Source organism: Strigops habroptila, chromosome 15, assembly GCF_004027225.2.
Source record: "Strigops habroptila isolate Jane chromosome 15, bStrHab1.2.pri, whole genome shotgun sequence".
Classification (NCBI taxonomy): domain Eukaryota; kingdom Metazoa; phylum Chordata; class Aves; order Psittaciformes; family Psittacidae; genus Strigops; species Strigops habroptila.
In genome coordinates this window covers 8,460,212-8,478,121 of record NC_044291.2, presented here as the reverse complement: position 1 = coordinate 8,478,121, position 17,910 = coordinate 8,460,212, and the positions used below count along the sequence as shown (strand labels likewise).

At 45.2% G+C, this 17,910-nt stretch overlaps 1 protein-coding gene across 1 annotated transcript in view; it reads left to right on the top strand.

The window, feature by feature from the left end:
• PAPPA (pappalysin 1) overlaps window positions 1-17,910 on the top strand; it is a 179,660-nt gene that overhangs the window by 95,129 nt on the left and 66,621 nt on the right. The window contains exon 10 of the mRNA XM_030507396.1: window positions 11,840-12,036. Coding sequence (XP_030363256.1) covers window positions 11,840-12,036 — 197 coding nt within the window. The remainder of the gene's footprint in view (window positions 1-11,839; window positions 12,037-17,910) is intronic.

The following is a 17,910-nucleotide window of genomic DNA, read 5'->3' as shown; positions in this document are numbered from 1 at the left end:
ACTTAATCAGATTTCATTTGCAAGCCTGGTTTGCTCTGATTAGCAAAACCTGTAAGCACAATGGCCGGAAGATGCTGGAGCTATCTGGGATAGCAGGGCTGCAGTTGTGAGCTTTACATATTTATTAAACTCTCTAGGAATGCTGGAGGCAGAGAAGGGAAATGGAGACCAATTTGCACTGCACCTTCTGTGGGGTAGCCCTAAATTGTGGGATTGCATTTCCCAACCAGGGCCCAGTGAGGACTGGGGAAGGATGGAACTTGCAGAGCTTCTGCAACCAAAGGGAATGTTTATAAAGGGTTGGCTTCTTCTCAAGATGTTCTATGAAATTCCTTATCCGGACTGACCAAGCGAATACTTGGTCCCATCTAGTGATCCTTCAGCTCAGGGCATCAGTTCTAAGCAGATAATATAATGTTGGCAAGACTGAAATTTGCTCTTTTGGGGCAATCTGATGATTACCTCTTGTGCCTGGAGCAACGTAGAGAGGACCTCACAGGCACCATGTTTCCCTTGGGTGGTAAGCTGGGGACTGCTTGTCTCGTCATAACGGCTACAGTTTTACTTCAGCATCCCACACTGTGAGACTTGGGGCCTAATTTGGTGATGCTCTTATTTACATATTTACATATGTAAATAGCTCTTTTGAAATCTGAGCATATTTATGGTGGAAGCTAATTGTGACTATTGGTGGTCTTGAAGTTAGATTTGTGTTTCAAGTAACTTGCTGCATTAGAGCCTCAAGCACCGAAAGAGATTAGTCATAATATTTTGAAAGTGAGATAAACACTTATGCAAATGTTTTGGGTTCTCCAAAAGTCAGGCAGAGTGCGAGGTTCCAGCAAGGGGTCGGGTTGGAGCTGTGTAGTTGCATCTGTATCACCCTGCTCAACAGCAGGTCTAGGTCTGTACTTTGACCACATCCCAGCATTGCGTTAGGACATGACCCAGGTCCTCCCCTTTGTATACTGGTTCTTAAGGAAACTGGGTTGTGTGGGCTGGGCAGGAGCTGCATCATGCTCCAAATGATCCATAGACAGGAGTAACAGTGGGGTGTCCCAAGCCTTGGACCACACAGCGTTGTCCTGCTAGGTGAGTGCAGGAGCCTGCTCTGTACCTGTATACATACTCATCTCCAGGACCAGCAACAGCGCTGGCTCAGAATGTGGTAAAAAACCTGTTTGACAGCAATATGATTAGAAAATGAAACAATGAAAACATACACACAGATATTTCTGTGCCATTGCAGAGGAAGCGATTTCCAGATTTGCTTGTGTTGAAAAGGAAGGGGGAATTCCAGAGGTAAAAAGTTGTTTGTTTGTCGTGGGCTTTGGAAGGTTGTGGTTTTGCGCAGGTCCTGGATTGCAAAAGGGAATAAGGTCAACCTGTTTGTGAAATGCAGAATATGGGGACTCAGGTGAATGAGAGTAGCTGAATCACTGGAAAAGTGCATGGGTACACACCTTACAGGTGTTTTGTCAGGTGGCTTTACAGCTGTGGTGGTGGTGGTGAGACTGTTGTGGTGGTGATGGCCTTGGTGTGCATGTGTAAGGGCAGACCAGATGCTGCTGTTTTGGGGCAAACACTGCCTTCATCAAGTCCCTAAGACAGGTTCAGAGGATGTAATACCTGTGAAACAGGTCCTATTGGCTTTTGTGGGTGCTGGAGCACCATGAATTAGGATATCTAGAGCTAAAGATAAATGGCTGGCTTATCTTTCCTACAAATGAACGGTGCTGGTTTGTATTCTGTTTTAACATGTCAAGCATTAAAATCTCACCAGAAAACATGAAGATGTTGAGGAAGAGAGTGGCTGTGCATATTGCATAATAAATAACAATCAAAAAGTGCAAAAATTCAGCATTCTCCACAATATAATAATATAAGACTGGGTCTTCTGCCTTCAGCCAAACAAAAGTCTTCTTTGAAACTGGCGGGGTGTTTTCTTGGAATGCTCGAGTCCCTTTTTGAGGAGCATAGAAAAATAAGTGTAATTTATTTCCATATTTACAAGACTAACACATGTTATAATCCTGTAGGACAAGAAGTAATTATTTCAGACAGTGTTATTTTTGCAGTGATGTTCTTGTTGTATTATGTAGCTCTTTAGAGCCCAGGGAATCACTCCCCTTCACCAAAGAATGCCATGAGCCTCAAACACATGTTCGGAGGTTTTGCTGAATTGGGGGCCTCAGGGTTTGATCTTGCAAGCATTTCCTTCCAGGCATGTTTCTGAACTACCACAAGGCATTCTTTAGACTTCAGCAACTCTAACCGCAGCAGTGAATGCAGTGCTTGTCACAAATTGTCTGCAGGATTGGGTCCCACATGGCTGAGAATAATCACTAAACATTTTGTTTGCAAAGGCAGGGCTGAAGGGGCATCACCACGCAAAGATTCATAGCAGGAGGTTTGATAGCCAAGCCCAAGTGAGCTTCTTCCTTCCAAAGCAGAGACCACACAAGTCACCTCATTTGGTAGAAGAGAGATACAACAGAGCCCTCAAACACCATCAAGCTTTAGACTTAGAGCCATGACTCACAGAATAATCCGGATTTGAAGGAGTCCCTGGAGGTCTCTGGTCCAAGGAGGGATCTAACCTTAAAGTTAGATCCAGCTTCAATTTGGAGCATGTTGTTCAGGGTCATGTTCAGCTGCGTTCGGGGTATCTCTAAGGATGGAGGCAGCCTGTTTGCAGGTGTCCCTTTGCCTTTCCTGCTCCCTTTGCCTTTTAGGATCATGAGGCTTATGGGTTTTTTAATTGCCCAACTTTCCTTTGTCTAAATGGCACGAGGCTCTCAAGACAGTTTGCGCTAGTGCCTGTAATAAAATTAGAGGTTTTTTTTCTTCTCAGTGTTGTTTTCCTTCCTCCTTTCCTCTCTAATCAGATAACAGTGGATCAATCTGCTCTGCCACAGGAGGAGGGGTGCGGGGGAAGGAAGGAGGGAGGCAGGGAAGAAAACTGTGTGGTCTTACTGGCAGGCTGTCCTGGCCTTCTCTGAACACAAAGCCGAGTAACAGAAAACAGATAAGATGAATAGCGTTTTCTTCCTGCAACATGCTGAAGAGTGACAGTGAGATTAATTAATTAATTAATGGCAGCATCTGGCAGTACTCCTCCTTTAAGTTCTGTGGCACATTCACCCTTCCCCATCCTGAAATCTATCATCAGTACTTACTCCCCACCTCTCCTTTGCATAGTGCATTTTGCACATTTTATCTCCTTCCCTGCACAGAATCGGGTCCCAGTGGAGAAGTTTCACTTGGCCTTTGGGTATGTAGGAGCCAAGCAAACCGCAGTCATGTCTGCTGTGACTGATGCACCCCTCTCCTATCTCTTGGCTGCTTTTCTTTCACCTTGCTCTTAATTCCTCCTGGGATAACTGATTTCTGCGATTACTGCGGATCTCAGCCAAGTTCAAGCCCTGTGTAAAACAGGCCCCATTTGTAAGAGTTATGATTTGCAGTTGTGGGAACCCAGAGCTTTTTTGCACTTGATCCATTGAGAAATGGGTGTCTAACAAGCAGCTGAGCACCTTGTCCTTGGCGTGCACTCTCCCACACACCAAGGTTGTACACATGCATCTAGATATATGTGCGGACATTGAAAAAGAGTGCTGCTTTCATTTGCATTCCTTTTGTTGAGTGTGATGTGCATTATGCATTGATTTAGCTCACCAGGGCTGAAGAAAGAGAAGGATATGATAAAAAAGATGCAGAGATCAATAAAAAAGAAGGGAGGGGGAGAGAAAGTAATATGAAAAGAGATGAGTAAAGACTGATAGACACATTGAACCACATCTGGGAAGTTGCTACAGAACTTCTATCTACCCTTAAGTTTGCCAGGTAATTTATGGGGTTTTCAATCGTGTCTTATTGGTGGTGTTATTGCTACACTTTATCTCCTTTGCTTATAAGGGACTCTTCCTAAAGCCTATTTACAGCAAAACAGGGCAGCGCTTCCGCTCACTTCCACATGTGAGTGGTCCCACTGCAGAATGTGAATGTTTTGGGTTAGACACACATCTCCCTGCTTAGTTGGATCAGGGCCTCAGGGATGTAAAATACAAAGAGAAGGCACAGAGTAGAGGAAAAGAGAAAATAAATACACCTAGCTCTTGAATTTACCACCAGTTTCTGGCATGCTTGAAGCATTAGACACCAGTTCAGGGAGAAGTATGATTTTAATTTGACAATGATCCTTAAACACCTTTTCTCTCACTCCTGCTTGGCCTCAAGTGTTTTTTTCTACCTTACAAATCTGGATCTGTCCTCCTCCTGCTCAGAGGCCTCTCCCTCCAGCTGTGAGCCTTACCTTTGTGAGAGCTCTATCCTTTACCTCTCCCATTATCCATAAATTAAGCACAGCACTTTCCCCTAATCTTATTGTTTGGCGGGCTGCATTGCATTCAGGGAAATGATTAATATTCATGAGCTTGCTATCTCTGTTTGGTGCATAATCCTCTAGGGAAATTGCAGTGTTAAATGAGTGACACAAACCTAATTTTATATGTCTTTTCTTTCCTTTCTTTCTTTTTCCTTTTTTCCCCTTTCTGACAGAGGAGTAATGTGCTTAAAGTAAATTGATGGATGACCATCCATATTCATTGTGGGCATGCTTTGAGAGTGCGCCTCGCTCCCATCCTCTCCCCTCCCTTCCTCATTCCCCTGCACAGGAACACAGCTTTGACTGCCGAAACCCTGGCCCCACACAGCAGCTAATGGTGATTTTGCCTTCTTTCATGAACATTAAATAGGCCTTGGCTGACCCTGCCCGCAGCTTTCAGTAGAACAACAGCATGGGAGAAACCGAGCCACCTTGCAAGAGAAACTCAGCATCTCACAGGGCATCAATAAGACTAAAGCATTGACCAAGGAGCTTGGGAAAGAGTATTGCTGTCGATTCAGAAGCTGAGGTTCTATAGCAGAATTTGATAGCAAGTAGCAATGAATTTACTGACCGGGGCCATTCAGAAGATATTTGTGTGAATCCGTCAGCTTAAGGCAAATACTTTGAAGCTGGCGGTTTCCTGCAGCTCGTGGGAGTGTGGCTACATGCTCTAAAATGTCTAAGCACTCATTTGGCAAGTTAGTAATCACAACATAGTCATAAAGTCTCTTAAAGTGATTTTCAGACTGTCATCATTAGTAGTACAATGTTAGCAGGGCCAGCTGAGCCACAGAGCAGAGAGAGCAGGCATCTCAGGCAGCAAAAAACAAAGGACAGATGCTTTTTTGTGGGGGAGAATGTGGGCTGGAGTGGTATTTGCCTGCATTTTTCCCTAGGCCAGTGACTCCAGCCCAGTTCATTCCAGCTTTGGTTTTTAGGACACAGCTACAATGAGAGCCCAACAGAAGAATTACTCCTTTGCTTGTTGCATCCCTCACGCATTGCTCTCCGTGGATCAGCGCTTCCATGGCTGGCCATGCTTCCCTCCTTAGAGCATCTTCTGTGACTCAACAGCAACTTGCTGTGTTTAGAGGATGATGCTGAGCACAAGACCTTCCTTTGCAATAACATAATAACATCCAACCACACGCACAAACAAGCAGTTTGTGTTCCCTGGTGACTGGCACCACTGTTTTTTTCTCTTGGGTTCCTTCCCAGCTTCCCAAGGAAGTGGGCCAGGTGTCGGGAAGGGCCACATTGGCTAGTCTTCTTGCCTTCATAGTGGTTGCTGCCATGTGCCACAGAAACCTTAAGATTTTCAGTCAGACAGTCTCCAAGTTTAACTAATAAATCTGTGTAAGTCTGAGGAAATACTGAAACATTCCCAGCTCTGCTTTTCTGATTTATCCAACCACCCAGGGAGGGAAACAAGATTAGAAGTGACCAGAACATGTGTTGTAGTGCTTTTAGAACATGCCTGATTGCCCGGGGTTGGTGGAAGGCCACGTTGGCTCCCTTTGGCGAGCCGCAGAGCCGATAAGGTCTTACTACCACTGCCAGCGACGGGAAATATCCTTCTCTTAATCAACAAAGCCTCGTGTTCTTGGAGGTGAAATACCCAATTTCAGTGCCGGGCTCTGTGAGAGAGTTGTAATTGTATCTGTCTGCAGCATGCAGATCAATTGCATAATTATTGTGCCCAAACCGCTATATCATTCTGAGGAGCCGGCTCACGCCAGACAAAAGACAAGCCCAGGAATGTATTTCCACAAAGCAGCTGAGTTACCAGGGAGCCGCGTTCCGCATTCTGCCCTGCTCGGTTCAGGAGATGCTCAGACACGATTGTCATGTTGTACAGGGGGAAAAAAGCCTCCTGCGAGGCCCCTGGATGTTCTGCAGTAGATTGCAACACCCGTGTTGCCTTCATTTCCAAGGTGTCTGTTTTATTTCATGGAAGGAAAACGTCACAATTTATTGATACGCAACTTTATTCGGCAAGGTCTGCCCAAGCTCTGTGTAATGGTTTTTCCTCTTCTCAAACTCGAACATCCAGGAAGGAAAATAACTCTCGAATATTTTACTGTAGCAGGAAATCTCTCTCTGTCTCTGGCTTCTTCAATATTAAAGAAGAGATTAGCAGATATCCTGGAAGCAGGCCATGTTATTCACTCTCTTCCCACTGAAGCCAAAGGTGAAACTCCCATAGAAATAGATGGAGCAGGTTCTGCGATCGCTCAGCTGCCAGGTTCTTGTGATCTGCAGTGGAATTATTTCTCCTTTTGTGATAGAAACTTCTGGATACATTTCTTCTCATCTGAACTTAAACACCAGCGCTGGAGATGCCAGTTAAGTGATGTGGTGGTAAAATCCTGCTTCTACACGAGTTGCTGACTTGAGTGAGCCTGTGATTCGTCCCTCACCATGTCTGAAAAGAGCTGGACACCTTTGGACAGACCTTCCAGGGGTTAAAATTAAGCTTGCTCTGTTCCAAGAACTTGTTACTCTGAGACAATGCTTCTGCATTTTTGTACCCCTCTTCTCCCCCTTTTTTTTTTTTCTCTTTCGGACAAACAGTTATGTGGCATGAGGCTTGTTAGAATTGGAAACATCCCCAAGTAAACAGCTGAGCTTAAAAATACTCCTTTTTTTTGTCTGGCCATTAAAAAAAATAGTAGTTATTGCACAAAAGAAGACTATGCTGATGCCAATCACTGCGTTCCAGCTGAAAACAGGAAGCTGCCCAGAGTGTCTGTCCCCAGCATTTTGACTATGCGGCTCGGACATTAAAAGCCTCAAGGAGGATGTGCCTTGTGCTATGAATTGGATCCCTTGATCTCATTTTTTTTTCTTTTTAATGAGGTGGAAGGCTGCCTATGACAGATAAGTGTGTATCCTGCATGTCTGCTTCCTGATCTGTACCAGACTTCATTTGTTTCACTGGTGATTTTCCAGCCTCACTTCAAACAGGTAACTGTGATGGGGAGATACCTGCTCATCCAGACCTGGGCTGGCAGGTGCCTCCAAGCATTGCCTAAACCCTCTGCTTTTCCTTTGCATCCTTTTATCTCCAAACCCCACATGAGGGGCTTGTATTTCAATCCAAAATCTGCCTTTTGCACTGTGCTCAAGCAGCTGAAGGAGTAAGGAGAAATGGAGTTCACACAACGCACATGAGCCCTTAAGATCATTCTGAATCTTGCAGCCCAATGCAGTAGTGAGGAGGCCAGGTCTTGCTAGTCTGTCTTCCCAACAAATCCCCCTCTCCAGGCTGATGTCTGCCATGGAGCATTCAGGGATTCCCAGATGTTGCTGAACTGGAGAATGCCTTTTCCCCAAGCAAGAGTAACTTTGGTTTGGCCCCAATATTTTTGTGCCTTCAGTAAGAACGCTGTCAGGGAAAAGGAGCTCAGGCTGCTTGAATGAATACATTCCTTGAGTTCAGCTCAGGATCCTTTAGCATCTGTTGTCAATCCCCAGAGGTGCTGTCTCTTGCCAGGTGCTGTGCCTGCAGACATTTTGCTGTTCTAGATTTAAGCTGGATTTCCAGGCAACTGCTTTGTAATTTTTTGAAGTAATTTTTTTTTTCTTGAGGACAAATCAGATTTCCTACATGTTCCCTTCCTCCATATCTCCTTCAAATCAGATTCAACTTTGAAGTGAGAAGTCCACGGTATTGATGAACCAAGTCCATGATGCAGGCCATGTGTGACCAGTACAGCACTGTGACCTTCAAAAGGTCTTGGGAGCTTGTAGGTCTCTATGGAGGCAAAAATTAGCTCATATTACCCAGGCCCTGGAAGCATTTCATGTCACAGTAGTTGAGAACATAAAAGGCATTTTGCACCATGATGGAAATAAAGATGTTAGCTACTGCTTCCTAGAAAAACACCACTCCTGACACTGCCTTCCCTGGCTTTGAGCCTGTAGGACTCTGCAGATTTAACTGAGCTGTCTTCACACCACTGTGGAAAGGGAAGAAGCCTGTTAGCTTTTATTTTGTGAGGGCAATCGTAGGAAGAAACAATCTGGTCGTTCTTCACTTTGCTCATGAAAATGTAAATCCCAAAACGTAACCTACCAAGCATCCAAGACCACAGTAAGAATCAGGAGTCGGAGCTGGTGCTCAGTACCTGTGGTAGGAAGAGCTGCTGCTTTTTAGCAGCCCACCCAGTGATGCATCACCTTTGGCTGTCGTAGGTTGATGCCTTCATCAGTGCTCTCATGATTTAAAGAAGTCCCTCTCTTTGCTGTCACTCAGAAGTAGAACCTCATGGACAGGCCTTCTGCTCTTCTCACCAACACTCCCCTCAAAGCATGACATTGCATGCTTCAGGATGGCGTGTCAATAGTAGGACTTACTATTTCTTTCCTTTCTTTTTCCTTCCTTACAAGAAAATTAGTGTTGTAAAGCCACTTTCCCCATTATTTTTCAAAGCACATAAAAGCAAGTGGGTACCTGATCTCTCAGCTGTTGTGTCATTCAGCCCACGCTGTGATGGAGAGCAGGGTGCAGCCACTCTCCAGGACCAGCACAGCAGAAGGGCTCATGACAGTGCAGTTCAGTAAGACTTGGTTAATCATTTAGGCAGTCTCCATTTAATTCAGACATCCCAGTCTCTCCATTCGGTTCCTCCCTCGGGTTTTGCAGACTCCAAGCAGACAGATTTATTGGGGTCTTAAGCATAATCAGGAACAAATTAGCCTCTGTTAGGATCACACACTGGCCTGGATCACAGCTATTCAAAGGCTGCCTTCCCATCCATGTGAATACGAATTAAGTCATCGGGTTGGAGTAGGTCTTGAGTATTCTTTTAACCCAAACACATGATCTTATCAGAAGCCCATTACGTTTATCATCGCATTAGGAGGGAACATTTGGAGCCAGTGCAGGAGTATGTTGCTATATAAATGTTGTGCTTGCTTCAGTGCCTGTCATGAAAAGAAGTCAGTGCTTCAGGAAGGCCAGGGAAACACTGTCTAAATGCCTAAAATGAGGCTGTGAGTTTCTGGGGATGTGTTTGCATCACTGGGGTGGCTGCTCTGGGGATGTGTAAAGAGAGCGTCCATGTGTTCATGTGTCAGTGCTTCTGTCAGTGTGGGTGTGTAACAGGGTGCTCTTGGGTGCTGGTGTTTCACTGTAAGTGTATATCTGACTGTGCATATGTCAACAGGCTGAAGGTTGGGTCTTTTTAATAGGGTGGGTGTTTTCCTTTTTTTATTTTTCATTTTTACAGAAATAAGCCTCTTTTCCTAAAATGACAAAGAAAAAAGAAACCCTTTTTCCAAAAAATGCATGTTTTCATATGTTTGGGATTTGGTTTTGAGGATTTTTGATTGCTGACCACAGTCTTTCCAGAGATGAATATTTCTCAGAGATTTCTGCTGAGACTCTCACTCAAACTGGGACATAGTGCTCCAAGGCAGGCAAGCTGCTTAGCTTTATCCTGCTGTTCTTGGGTACAGCACAGACCTGGCCTATACTTTGATATTGCTCTGCAGAGAGGGGAGCAGAACCAGAGGTCCGGAAGGATGAGGTAAGGGAACCCTGGATTTGTCTCCATGGCCATCACAATGTGAATGAGCCACACTTGTGTAGCACTGTGCCAGCACTGGTAAGCCCTACAGAGAAACAAGGTATGTCACAGGGATGTCCAAACTGGGACTTTCAGGGCGCATATGGTTCATGATCAGTTCAAGCTCACATTCACAGCTGGGTCCATATCAGATGAGGAATAGCAGGACCCTGGTGGCATCAGGGCTGTTGGGCAATTGGCCCTGGGAAAGGCAAGGCAGTGGCTGCTGGGGCCGTCACCGCGGGGTTGCCTTAGGGACCATCCGCACATCCACCAAGCCCCTTCCCACCGCAGAGCAATGGGACACCCTGGGGAGCCATTGTCATCTCTTCCCTGTGAAGCACTCTCCCAAGTCTCCTCCTCCCAGCCATTCGAGGTGTGTGGTATATGTTTGGTGGCTCCCAGCCATACAAAGGTTTTAAGATTTGACATACAGGGTCAAGAAGTTTGACCACCCCAGCTCAGGCGCAGGGCTGCACTCACAGAGCTGAGCAGCTTCCAGATTCATGCTGGCTCCTTTTCACCAGCTCACAGCACTGACCCAGCAAATACAGAGTTCCCAACACTTACCCATGTATGCGAGTTGTCCACAGAGGTCATGAAATGAAACCATAATGACATTCTTCCCTGATTGACTTCTCCATTCTTTCAAACTCACACTCTCAGAAGGACCTGGAATTTTGCACGGGGGATTGGGAGGAAGGGAGGGGAAAAGGAGTGAAAGTCATTAAATAATTGAATTGCAATAAACTGATTTTTTCTGGCTCATGATGGTATTTCACTGTGTAAACTAGGAGGAAAAATAAACAGGGGATTTAGTAGTTTGGAAGTAGCTCAAAATTGAGCAGACGCTGGATTTTCTGACACCTAGCTCAAGATAGTCCAATGCTACCGGCAGGACTCTCCTTAGGGATTGCTTCCATCAGTCCAGCTAGCAGCTCTGGCTAATTTCCTACCAGGTTTTTTTTCAGCAGGCTTATTTGCCAGACAAAAATACAACAGGCTGTCAGAACTGGATACCTCTGGGGACTGGCAATGATAATACAATACAAAATAGGATACCAACAGGTCAAAGGTTTCCATTTCAGAGAGTACTCTAATGACTGAAAGTCATTATTGCTATGCAGTCTGTTTGAAAAGAGTAGATGGATCTCAGTTCAGTTTTTAATGGGCCAGTGTTACAGAAACAACCTCAAAAATTTGGCATCTTTGTTGGCAGTCTCATTAGAGAAGCCACAGAATAAATGGACGAGGATAATAAAGTTTCCTGCTGCTTTTGATCCTTTCAGGTCAAATCTGAGTCATGTTGGTTGAAGCTGTGTGTGTATGTGGCAAGCTTACCCTTGCACATTGTATACTGTATCTGCTCTGTGGATAAACAGATCTGCTTGGCCCTTTGGTCACTACAACTGTGAACTTGGCAGTTTTCACCATCTCTAAATTCACAGTTGCTGCTGCTGCTGTTGTTGTTTTGCAGATATCTTTTAGAAACAAAAAGGCAAACGTTGCAGACCAGCCCTTCTGCTGGCGTTTTTCCACCCAAGTTGGTGGAATTACGCCAACACCCACATTGTCTCTCTATGTATTTTCTGTCTCTGCTTTCTTCTGTCTCCATCCTTTTAAATGGAGATAGGTGAAAACAAGCAGATAGATGAAAAGAAATCCCCTTACGTTAGGAAATGTCTTGAGGGAATTGCCCGATATAAAAGTTGACTATTGTTGCTTGGCTTTTTGAAATCACCTTGCTATTGCCTAGGAGTGCTTTCACTTCCCAGTGACCTGGTCCAGCAGATGTATGACACTGATGTTATCAGGTCCTAGCTCCTACATTGCAGGCCTGTAACCAGTGCTTTGTGATTTCTCTTCCTCCTGGCAGATGAACCCAGCAGGTGCTATTTCCATGACGGTGATGGAGTATGTGAGGAATTTGAGCAAATGACCAGCATCAAAGACTGTGGCGTTTACACTCCCAAAGGCTTCCTGGATCAGTGGGCTTCCAATGTTTCCGTCTCACATCACAGTGACCAGCAGTGTCCAGGATGGGTGGTCATTGGCCAGCCAGCAGCAACCCAGGTAAGAAAGCATGTGCTCTTTCCTGTCCTGGAGAGCAAAGTCCAGCAAGGAGCAACATTCATGAGCGTAGCTAGATGGTCAGCATTGATGTGTGATGTTTCCTCTGCCTGTTAACTTGCTGCTTCACCAAGGAAGGCCCTTGACAGCAGTTTCTCTCTTTCTGAGCCTGATAAGTAGTGAAGAGTTGAAATTCAGTTCCAACCATGCATTCAGTATGCTGTGTAGGAGCCACCACGACCAACTATCACCACCTAAAAGCCTAGACAGGCTCTCTGCAGCTAGCGCAGGCTACTGTCTTGTGGCTATGAGTTCTGAAGGCTAATGTCGAATAATACAAAAGAGCGTTCTTTCTTTTTAATAGTTTTGTGTCTTCTGTCTCCCAGTTTCATAAAAGCACTCTATTGTTCTATTCTGAGAAAGGTCCCGTCCATTCCCAAAGCCATTCATTAGCTTTAACCCCCTTCTTACATGTCTCCTTTGTAACATAAATAGCTCCAGTTACCATAACTTTACCTTCTGTCTCCCTGAGAGAATTAGATCCAAATGAGTTCAAAAAGACATTAGATAAATGCCTGGAAAACAGAGCTGTACATGATGCAGATGCAACAGTCCAAATGCAACCTGACTCAGGAAAGCCCATGTTGCTTATTGAGGATACAAGATATAGATAGAGGATATAAGAGTGGCTTTGTATGTTCCTCCTTCAGCATCCACTGTTGTCCCTTGCTAGAGATAGAGCAGTGGATTACATGGACTTTTGGATTGATGCAGCGAAGTTGTTCTTACAGCCTAATTACTGGGGAGGTGTCTTGTGGCAGCGCAGAGAGGGATGTCACAGATACGACAAGCGGATTTCTCCATGAGTAGTAAACACTAAATATTTCCAGTTGGCTTGCAAAAGAAAACATCTTTATGCAAGAGACTTGGCCTTGTCCACATTGCACAAGTCTGTAACAAATTAATGACCAGGTCAGTTTTAAACGCACAAAGCGTAGATAGTTGGCATAGTACCAAGACACAGTCCAGAGCCCAGTATTGCCTCTTCATCATGGTCTCATTCATTATCTCACACTGTAAAAGGAACTTTCCCCTGAACCCCTACTAGTGCCCTCATAACTTCTTTCTCATTCCATCTCCCTGTAGGACAGCACAAAGGCCACTGTCTCCAGTTCAGGTGCTGCTTTATGCGTGTGTCCCCAAGTACTCTGTGCCCATGCAGCTGCTATGGAATGCTGCCCTGTTTTTTCTCCTAAGGCTCTAGTAGAGATGCAGCCACCCCATGCAGTAGGTAGCATATGGTCCTGCATGCAGCCACCCCATGCAGTAGGTAGCATATGGTCCTGCGGTGGAATAACCACCACCACGTGCACACGCAAAGCTCTGCTGTGTAGCCACAACTCAGGCGTGTGTGTTGAACCCGGATGAGATGATGTTGTCACAGCCTTGTTAAAGCATAAAAAAAAGGGGTTGGAAAAAGAGCTGTTGTATTTATAGGCAGAGCACTGGCATATCACACACTGCCAGAGTGAATGGGAACATGCCTCCTGCTATTGCCTGGCCCCTGGGGAGATAACAGTGTGCTATTTACTTCCAGCAAAAGGAATTTTTGCTTTAGCTCAGCTGGTCCTATTACCAGTTTGAGTGCATGGGGTTCATTGACCTTTTTAATCATATATGTTGAGAAAGTCTTTGTTTTCCCCAGGAACAAGACAGGCTCGTTGACTTGTGAAAGCACCTGACTTGTCACTGCAGAATGGTTAGGTGGGGCAGCAGGTCATCAGTGTTAGCTAGTGGAGATGAAAATTAACCTAAGATCTCCTCTAATCACTGTGTATAATGATCACTGGTGTGTAAACATGTTTGGCTTCATTATCTGTACAAGCATTGAGCCTTCAGGGGGTTTTGTATTGATGAAAGGAGCACCTTTCCTCACCCAGGTATCTTTTGGAGTAGGTTGTGTGCTTGCTGGTCTTGTGCAAACTTTTCGTGTTGTTGCTGGGTAGTTTCCTGATTAATCAGAGTGGTATTTCTGTTGGCTTCTCATCAAGAATGCCATGAAAGATATGTTTGAGTGCAGTGCACAGCAATATACAGGATACATAAGCTGCCTGTTTGTTAGCCATCCCATTTCTCATAATTGCCCTGGCGCTCTCAAGGTGCTTTAAAGCATTTTAAGCATGTCCTTCATGATTTAAAATGTTTCTCATCCTTAGATATCTCAAGACCCATTTCTCTGCTTGACTGCCATGGTTTTGCCTGTGCTGTTTCTGAGGAGTTGGGTTGTTATTGGGGTATTTCTCAGCAATATCTGCCTGCACGCACTTTTTCACTGCTGGAGGATTGTTTATGAGCACAAGCAAGAGAACACTTCCTTATTACTGTGGGGTTGCCCCTGCGAACTGAGCACCCCACACCCCTTTGCTCAGTTCACTTCAGACAGTGCCTGTTTCTGAGTTGGTTGTTCCTTACAAATAGGGTTGCCCTCACTTGCTTGTTATTTTGAGCTGGATCTTACATGCTGGTTGCTTCCTTGTGAGTACGAGGCTGCTGAATGGCAACATACGAAGGGAGGGGAAAAAAAATAGTTCACAGTATAAGATTTGTTTTGAACAACAAAATGCTTACAAAGAATGACACAGTCTTGGCGAAGAGATACACATTTGAAAAATTGAAAGGTCAAACAGCCCCCCCTTTAAACAATTGCTCTTTCTGCAGAAGCAAGACGGAGAGACAGCCACTTCTACTTTCCTGGCAGCCACTCTTCAGTGCTGATTAAGAAATATTCTCAGTACTGACAGCATCATATTTAGAGCCAAAGGGGACCAGTCAGCAACATTGCACCAGCAGAGAAATGCGATGTAGGGTGTTTGTACAGTTGGGTTTCTAATCTGGCATCCTCCTTCAAGCAGACGCTGCTCAGTACCTGTTGTCGACTGCAGGAGGAATTCAGCAGTAAGGGCTTTGCACACTCTTGAGCTGCTCTTTTCCCTACTGCTCTTGCTGTGAGTCTGTAAACAGCCTCTCCTTGCCATCCACTGTGTGTGAAATATTATCAGTGTTGATGGACTGGTTGTGTGGAGTTTTCTACAGCACTGTTTATTTCTCGGGGCCTTTCTTGTGCTAAAGATTATTGATGCTAGCATTAAGTCATCAGCTGGTGTGTGCTGGCAAAGACTGCAGAAAGGCAGTAGCACTAGGCAGATTTATACTGGCTGAAAGACAGATCCAGTAGGCATAAACACAAAGGGTGCTTCAGCTGATCTGTTTGGTGAATAGCTGCAATTTTTCTGTGTTGGAAGTCCCCAGTGACTTATTTCCCTGACTGGCTTGTACCCAGCTCGGGTCAACCTTCTCTTTACCAGCAGGAGGGGGTAGGACATGGCCTCCTGACACCAAGTTAAGCAAACCTGGGCTTGACAAGACTTGAGTTTAAAAAGCCAAACCATGGCCTACCCAGACAATCTCCGATGCAGCATCACTGGTAAAGCTGCATCAACGAGATGCGTAAAGTAGGAACATGCAGTGTGGATCAGGTCACTGTAAAAGCTTTGCTGTCCTGCAGGGTTCAAGAAACCAGGGTCTTGCAATGGCCTTCGTAGACTCAACCTCCTTTCTCTCGTTGCCAATTTTGTTCTGCCACAGCTTACGCTGGGTGAGTGCATTATCTATGTTAGTCTCTCTTTCTAGAGCAGGTTGTACTGAGGAGGAAGGATTTGGATCTTTTGCTAAAGTGTCTTTTCTATACAGACATGCCTTTGGAGGAAGCCTCTGACAGGTCTGTCTCAGAGGGTTGCCCCATGGTTTGAGTGAGACAAGCAGAGGCAGGCGGGTGCAGACCAGCCACAGGAGGCTGGAGATGCTGTTTCTCCTTCCATCTTGCTGGTGGCACTCATGCTTTTGGAGAACTGATTCATCTGCAGTTTCCCTTTAGACTATTATGATAACGGATGGTTAGGTGGCTTATTGCTGATCTTGTTCCTCCTGTCACAGCAATGTGTGCTCAAGACTTGAAAGCTGGGGTGTGTGTGTTGGTGATTTAGAGGGCCAGTCCCCCAGTAACTGTGTCTTTTGTTGCATTTCCTCCCAGTTGTGCAGAAGTTGTTCAGACCAAGTAACCCTATATGTATATATATAAATTTATTTTCTTTCTCCCTGTGCCATTGTTTGAGCTTGGGTTTCCCGTGTATGGAAAAACCACACAGCCCAGGCACAGCTAACCAAAAGGAGACTCTTTCCCAAGGCTGCTGGGCACACACAGATCCTGGGATTCGTTTTCATTCCCGGACTGATGAACACACCCTGTTCTCATCTGGGTACCCCACAGGGGCTGCTATGGAGTAAGAAGTTGTGGAAGAGGATTCTTATTACATCTTTCCCACAAACAGAGGCCCCCTCCTGCCCCTATTGCAGTTCCCACAATTGCACTCATCCAGACTCACTGCCATGAACCTATCCTTCAATCAGCAGCAGAAAGATGTCTAGAATTGCAGTATGTCTGAAATTGCCCACAAAAGGAGAAGACAGGAGCACAGAAATATTCTGAGTACTAGAAGAAACAACATGGTAGAGCAAGGGCTCCAAGAGTGGTAAGGAAATACTGTAAGAAAATTGAAGAGAAAGATGATCTCTGCCACACAGTTTTATTCTGTCTAATAAATATAACACTGAAGATAATTCCCCGAAGATCCAGCAAAGCCAATAAATAGAGTAATCTTGAACAGGAGTGGGAAGAGAGGAAACCTGCAACTTTTAATGGAGAAGCCATTCCTTTCCTTTGGGGTGATCTTGCTGAGAAGAGGGAGGGTGTCTGTCTGTTGGCTCTGCAAGTGGCCCTTTTTGAACTTCCCAATTCACAGCCAAGTCCTGTTGCTCTTCAACGGTAAGAGGTTTGTTGTGGTTGGAGGGATAGAAGAATCCCCATTTTTAATAAGATTATTTGCTTTGCAAGTGTCTTTGTTATTTATAGCCGAGCTAGGCTTTGAACCGCTAATCTCTGGAGGATGAGGGCAGAATCCCACTAAGAAAAACCATTAATGGAGGAACCATGAGTGATCAGAGGCTAGTTCTGGAAAAACATGAACTGGACACTGTGCACAGGGTGTTACAAGAGGAATGTAGGTTTGCTGTACTCATCTGAGCTCATTTCCAGGACTGGCTGATCCACCACAAGGCTTCAGCTTAGGTTACAGAGCCTCCAAGTCTAAAGTTGGGGTCCAAAGGGAGCTCCAACACTTTATCTCAGCCTTTCCCTGGATACTGCAGACCAGCCAATTTGGTCTTTTGCCTGAAGGCTGGAGAGTTGCATCATGAGCCTGGCCCTGACCATCAGGCAAATTCAGGCTGGAATGCTCCTTCCTTGGCTAAAGTGATGATATTTTTCAATGTACAGGAATTAATTAAGCCTTATCACAGCCACACTGCTTAGTTTCTGTTCCGTGGAAACCGGAGCACAGAAAGGTAAAGCTACTGTTTGAGGATTAAACCTCAATATCCTTCAGAGCTATTGCAGGCATTGGGCATTATTGAGCCTAGACCTCCCCAAGAGTAGGAAGTTCAGGAAGTCTTGAAAGGGAAATGTTCATATCTTGGATAAAAAGAAAACTATTCAGGGCCTACTGAGAGTCAGTGTCTGGAAACAGAGACCTGGAAGGGGGTTGGGGTCATTAAATCTGCATTTTAGCTCTGTCAGCCACCTCACGTCATCCCGTTTGTGAATTAATCAGTCTTTAGCCAAACAGTTTGGCTGTTCATTCCCACTACAAACGGACTGGAAAACTGTCCCGCCAACTCCTTGCTTTAATGGCTGGAAACATTGTTTCCCACCTGTCTAGCTGGGAAAGATGGATTTTGCAACCCTTCTGCCAAAGGAACCCC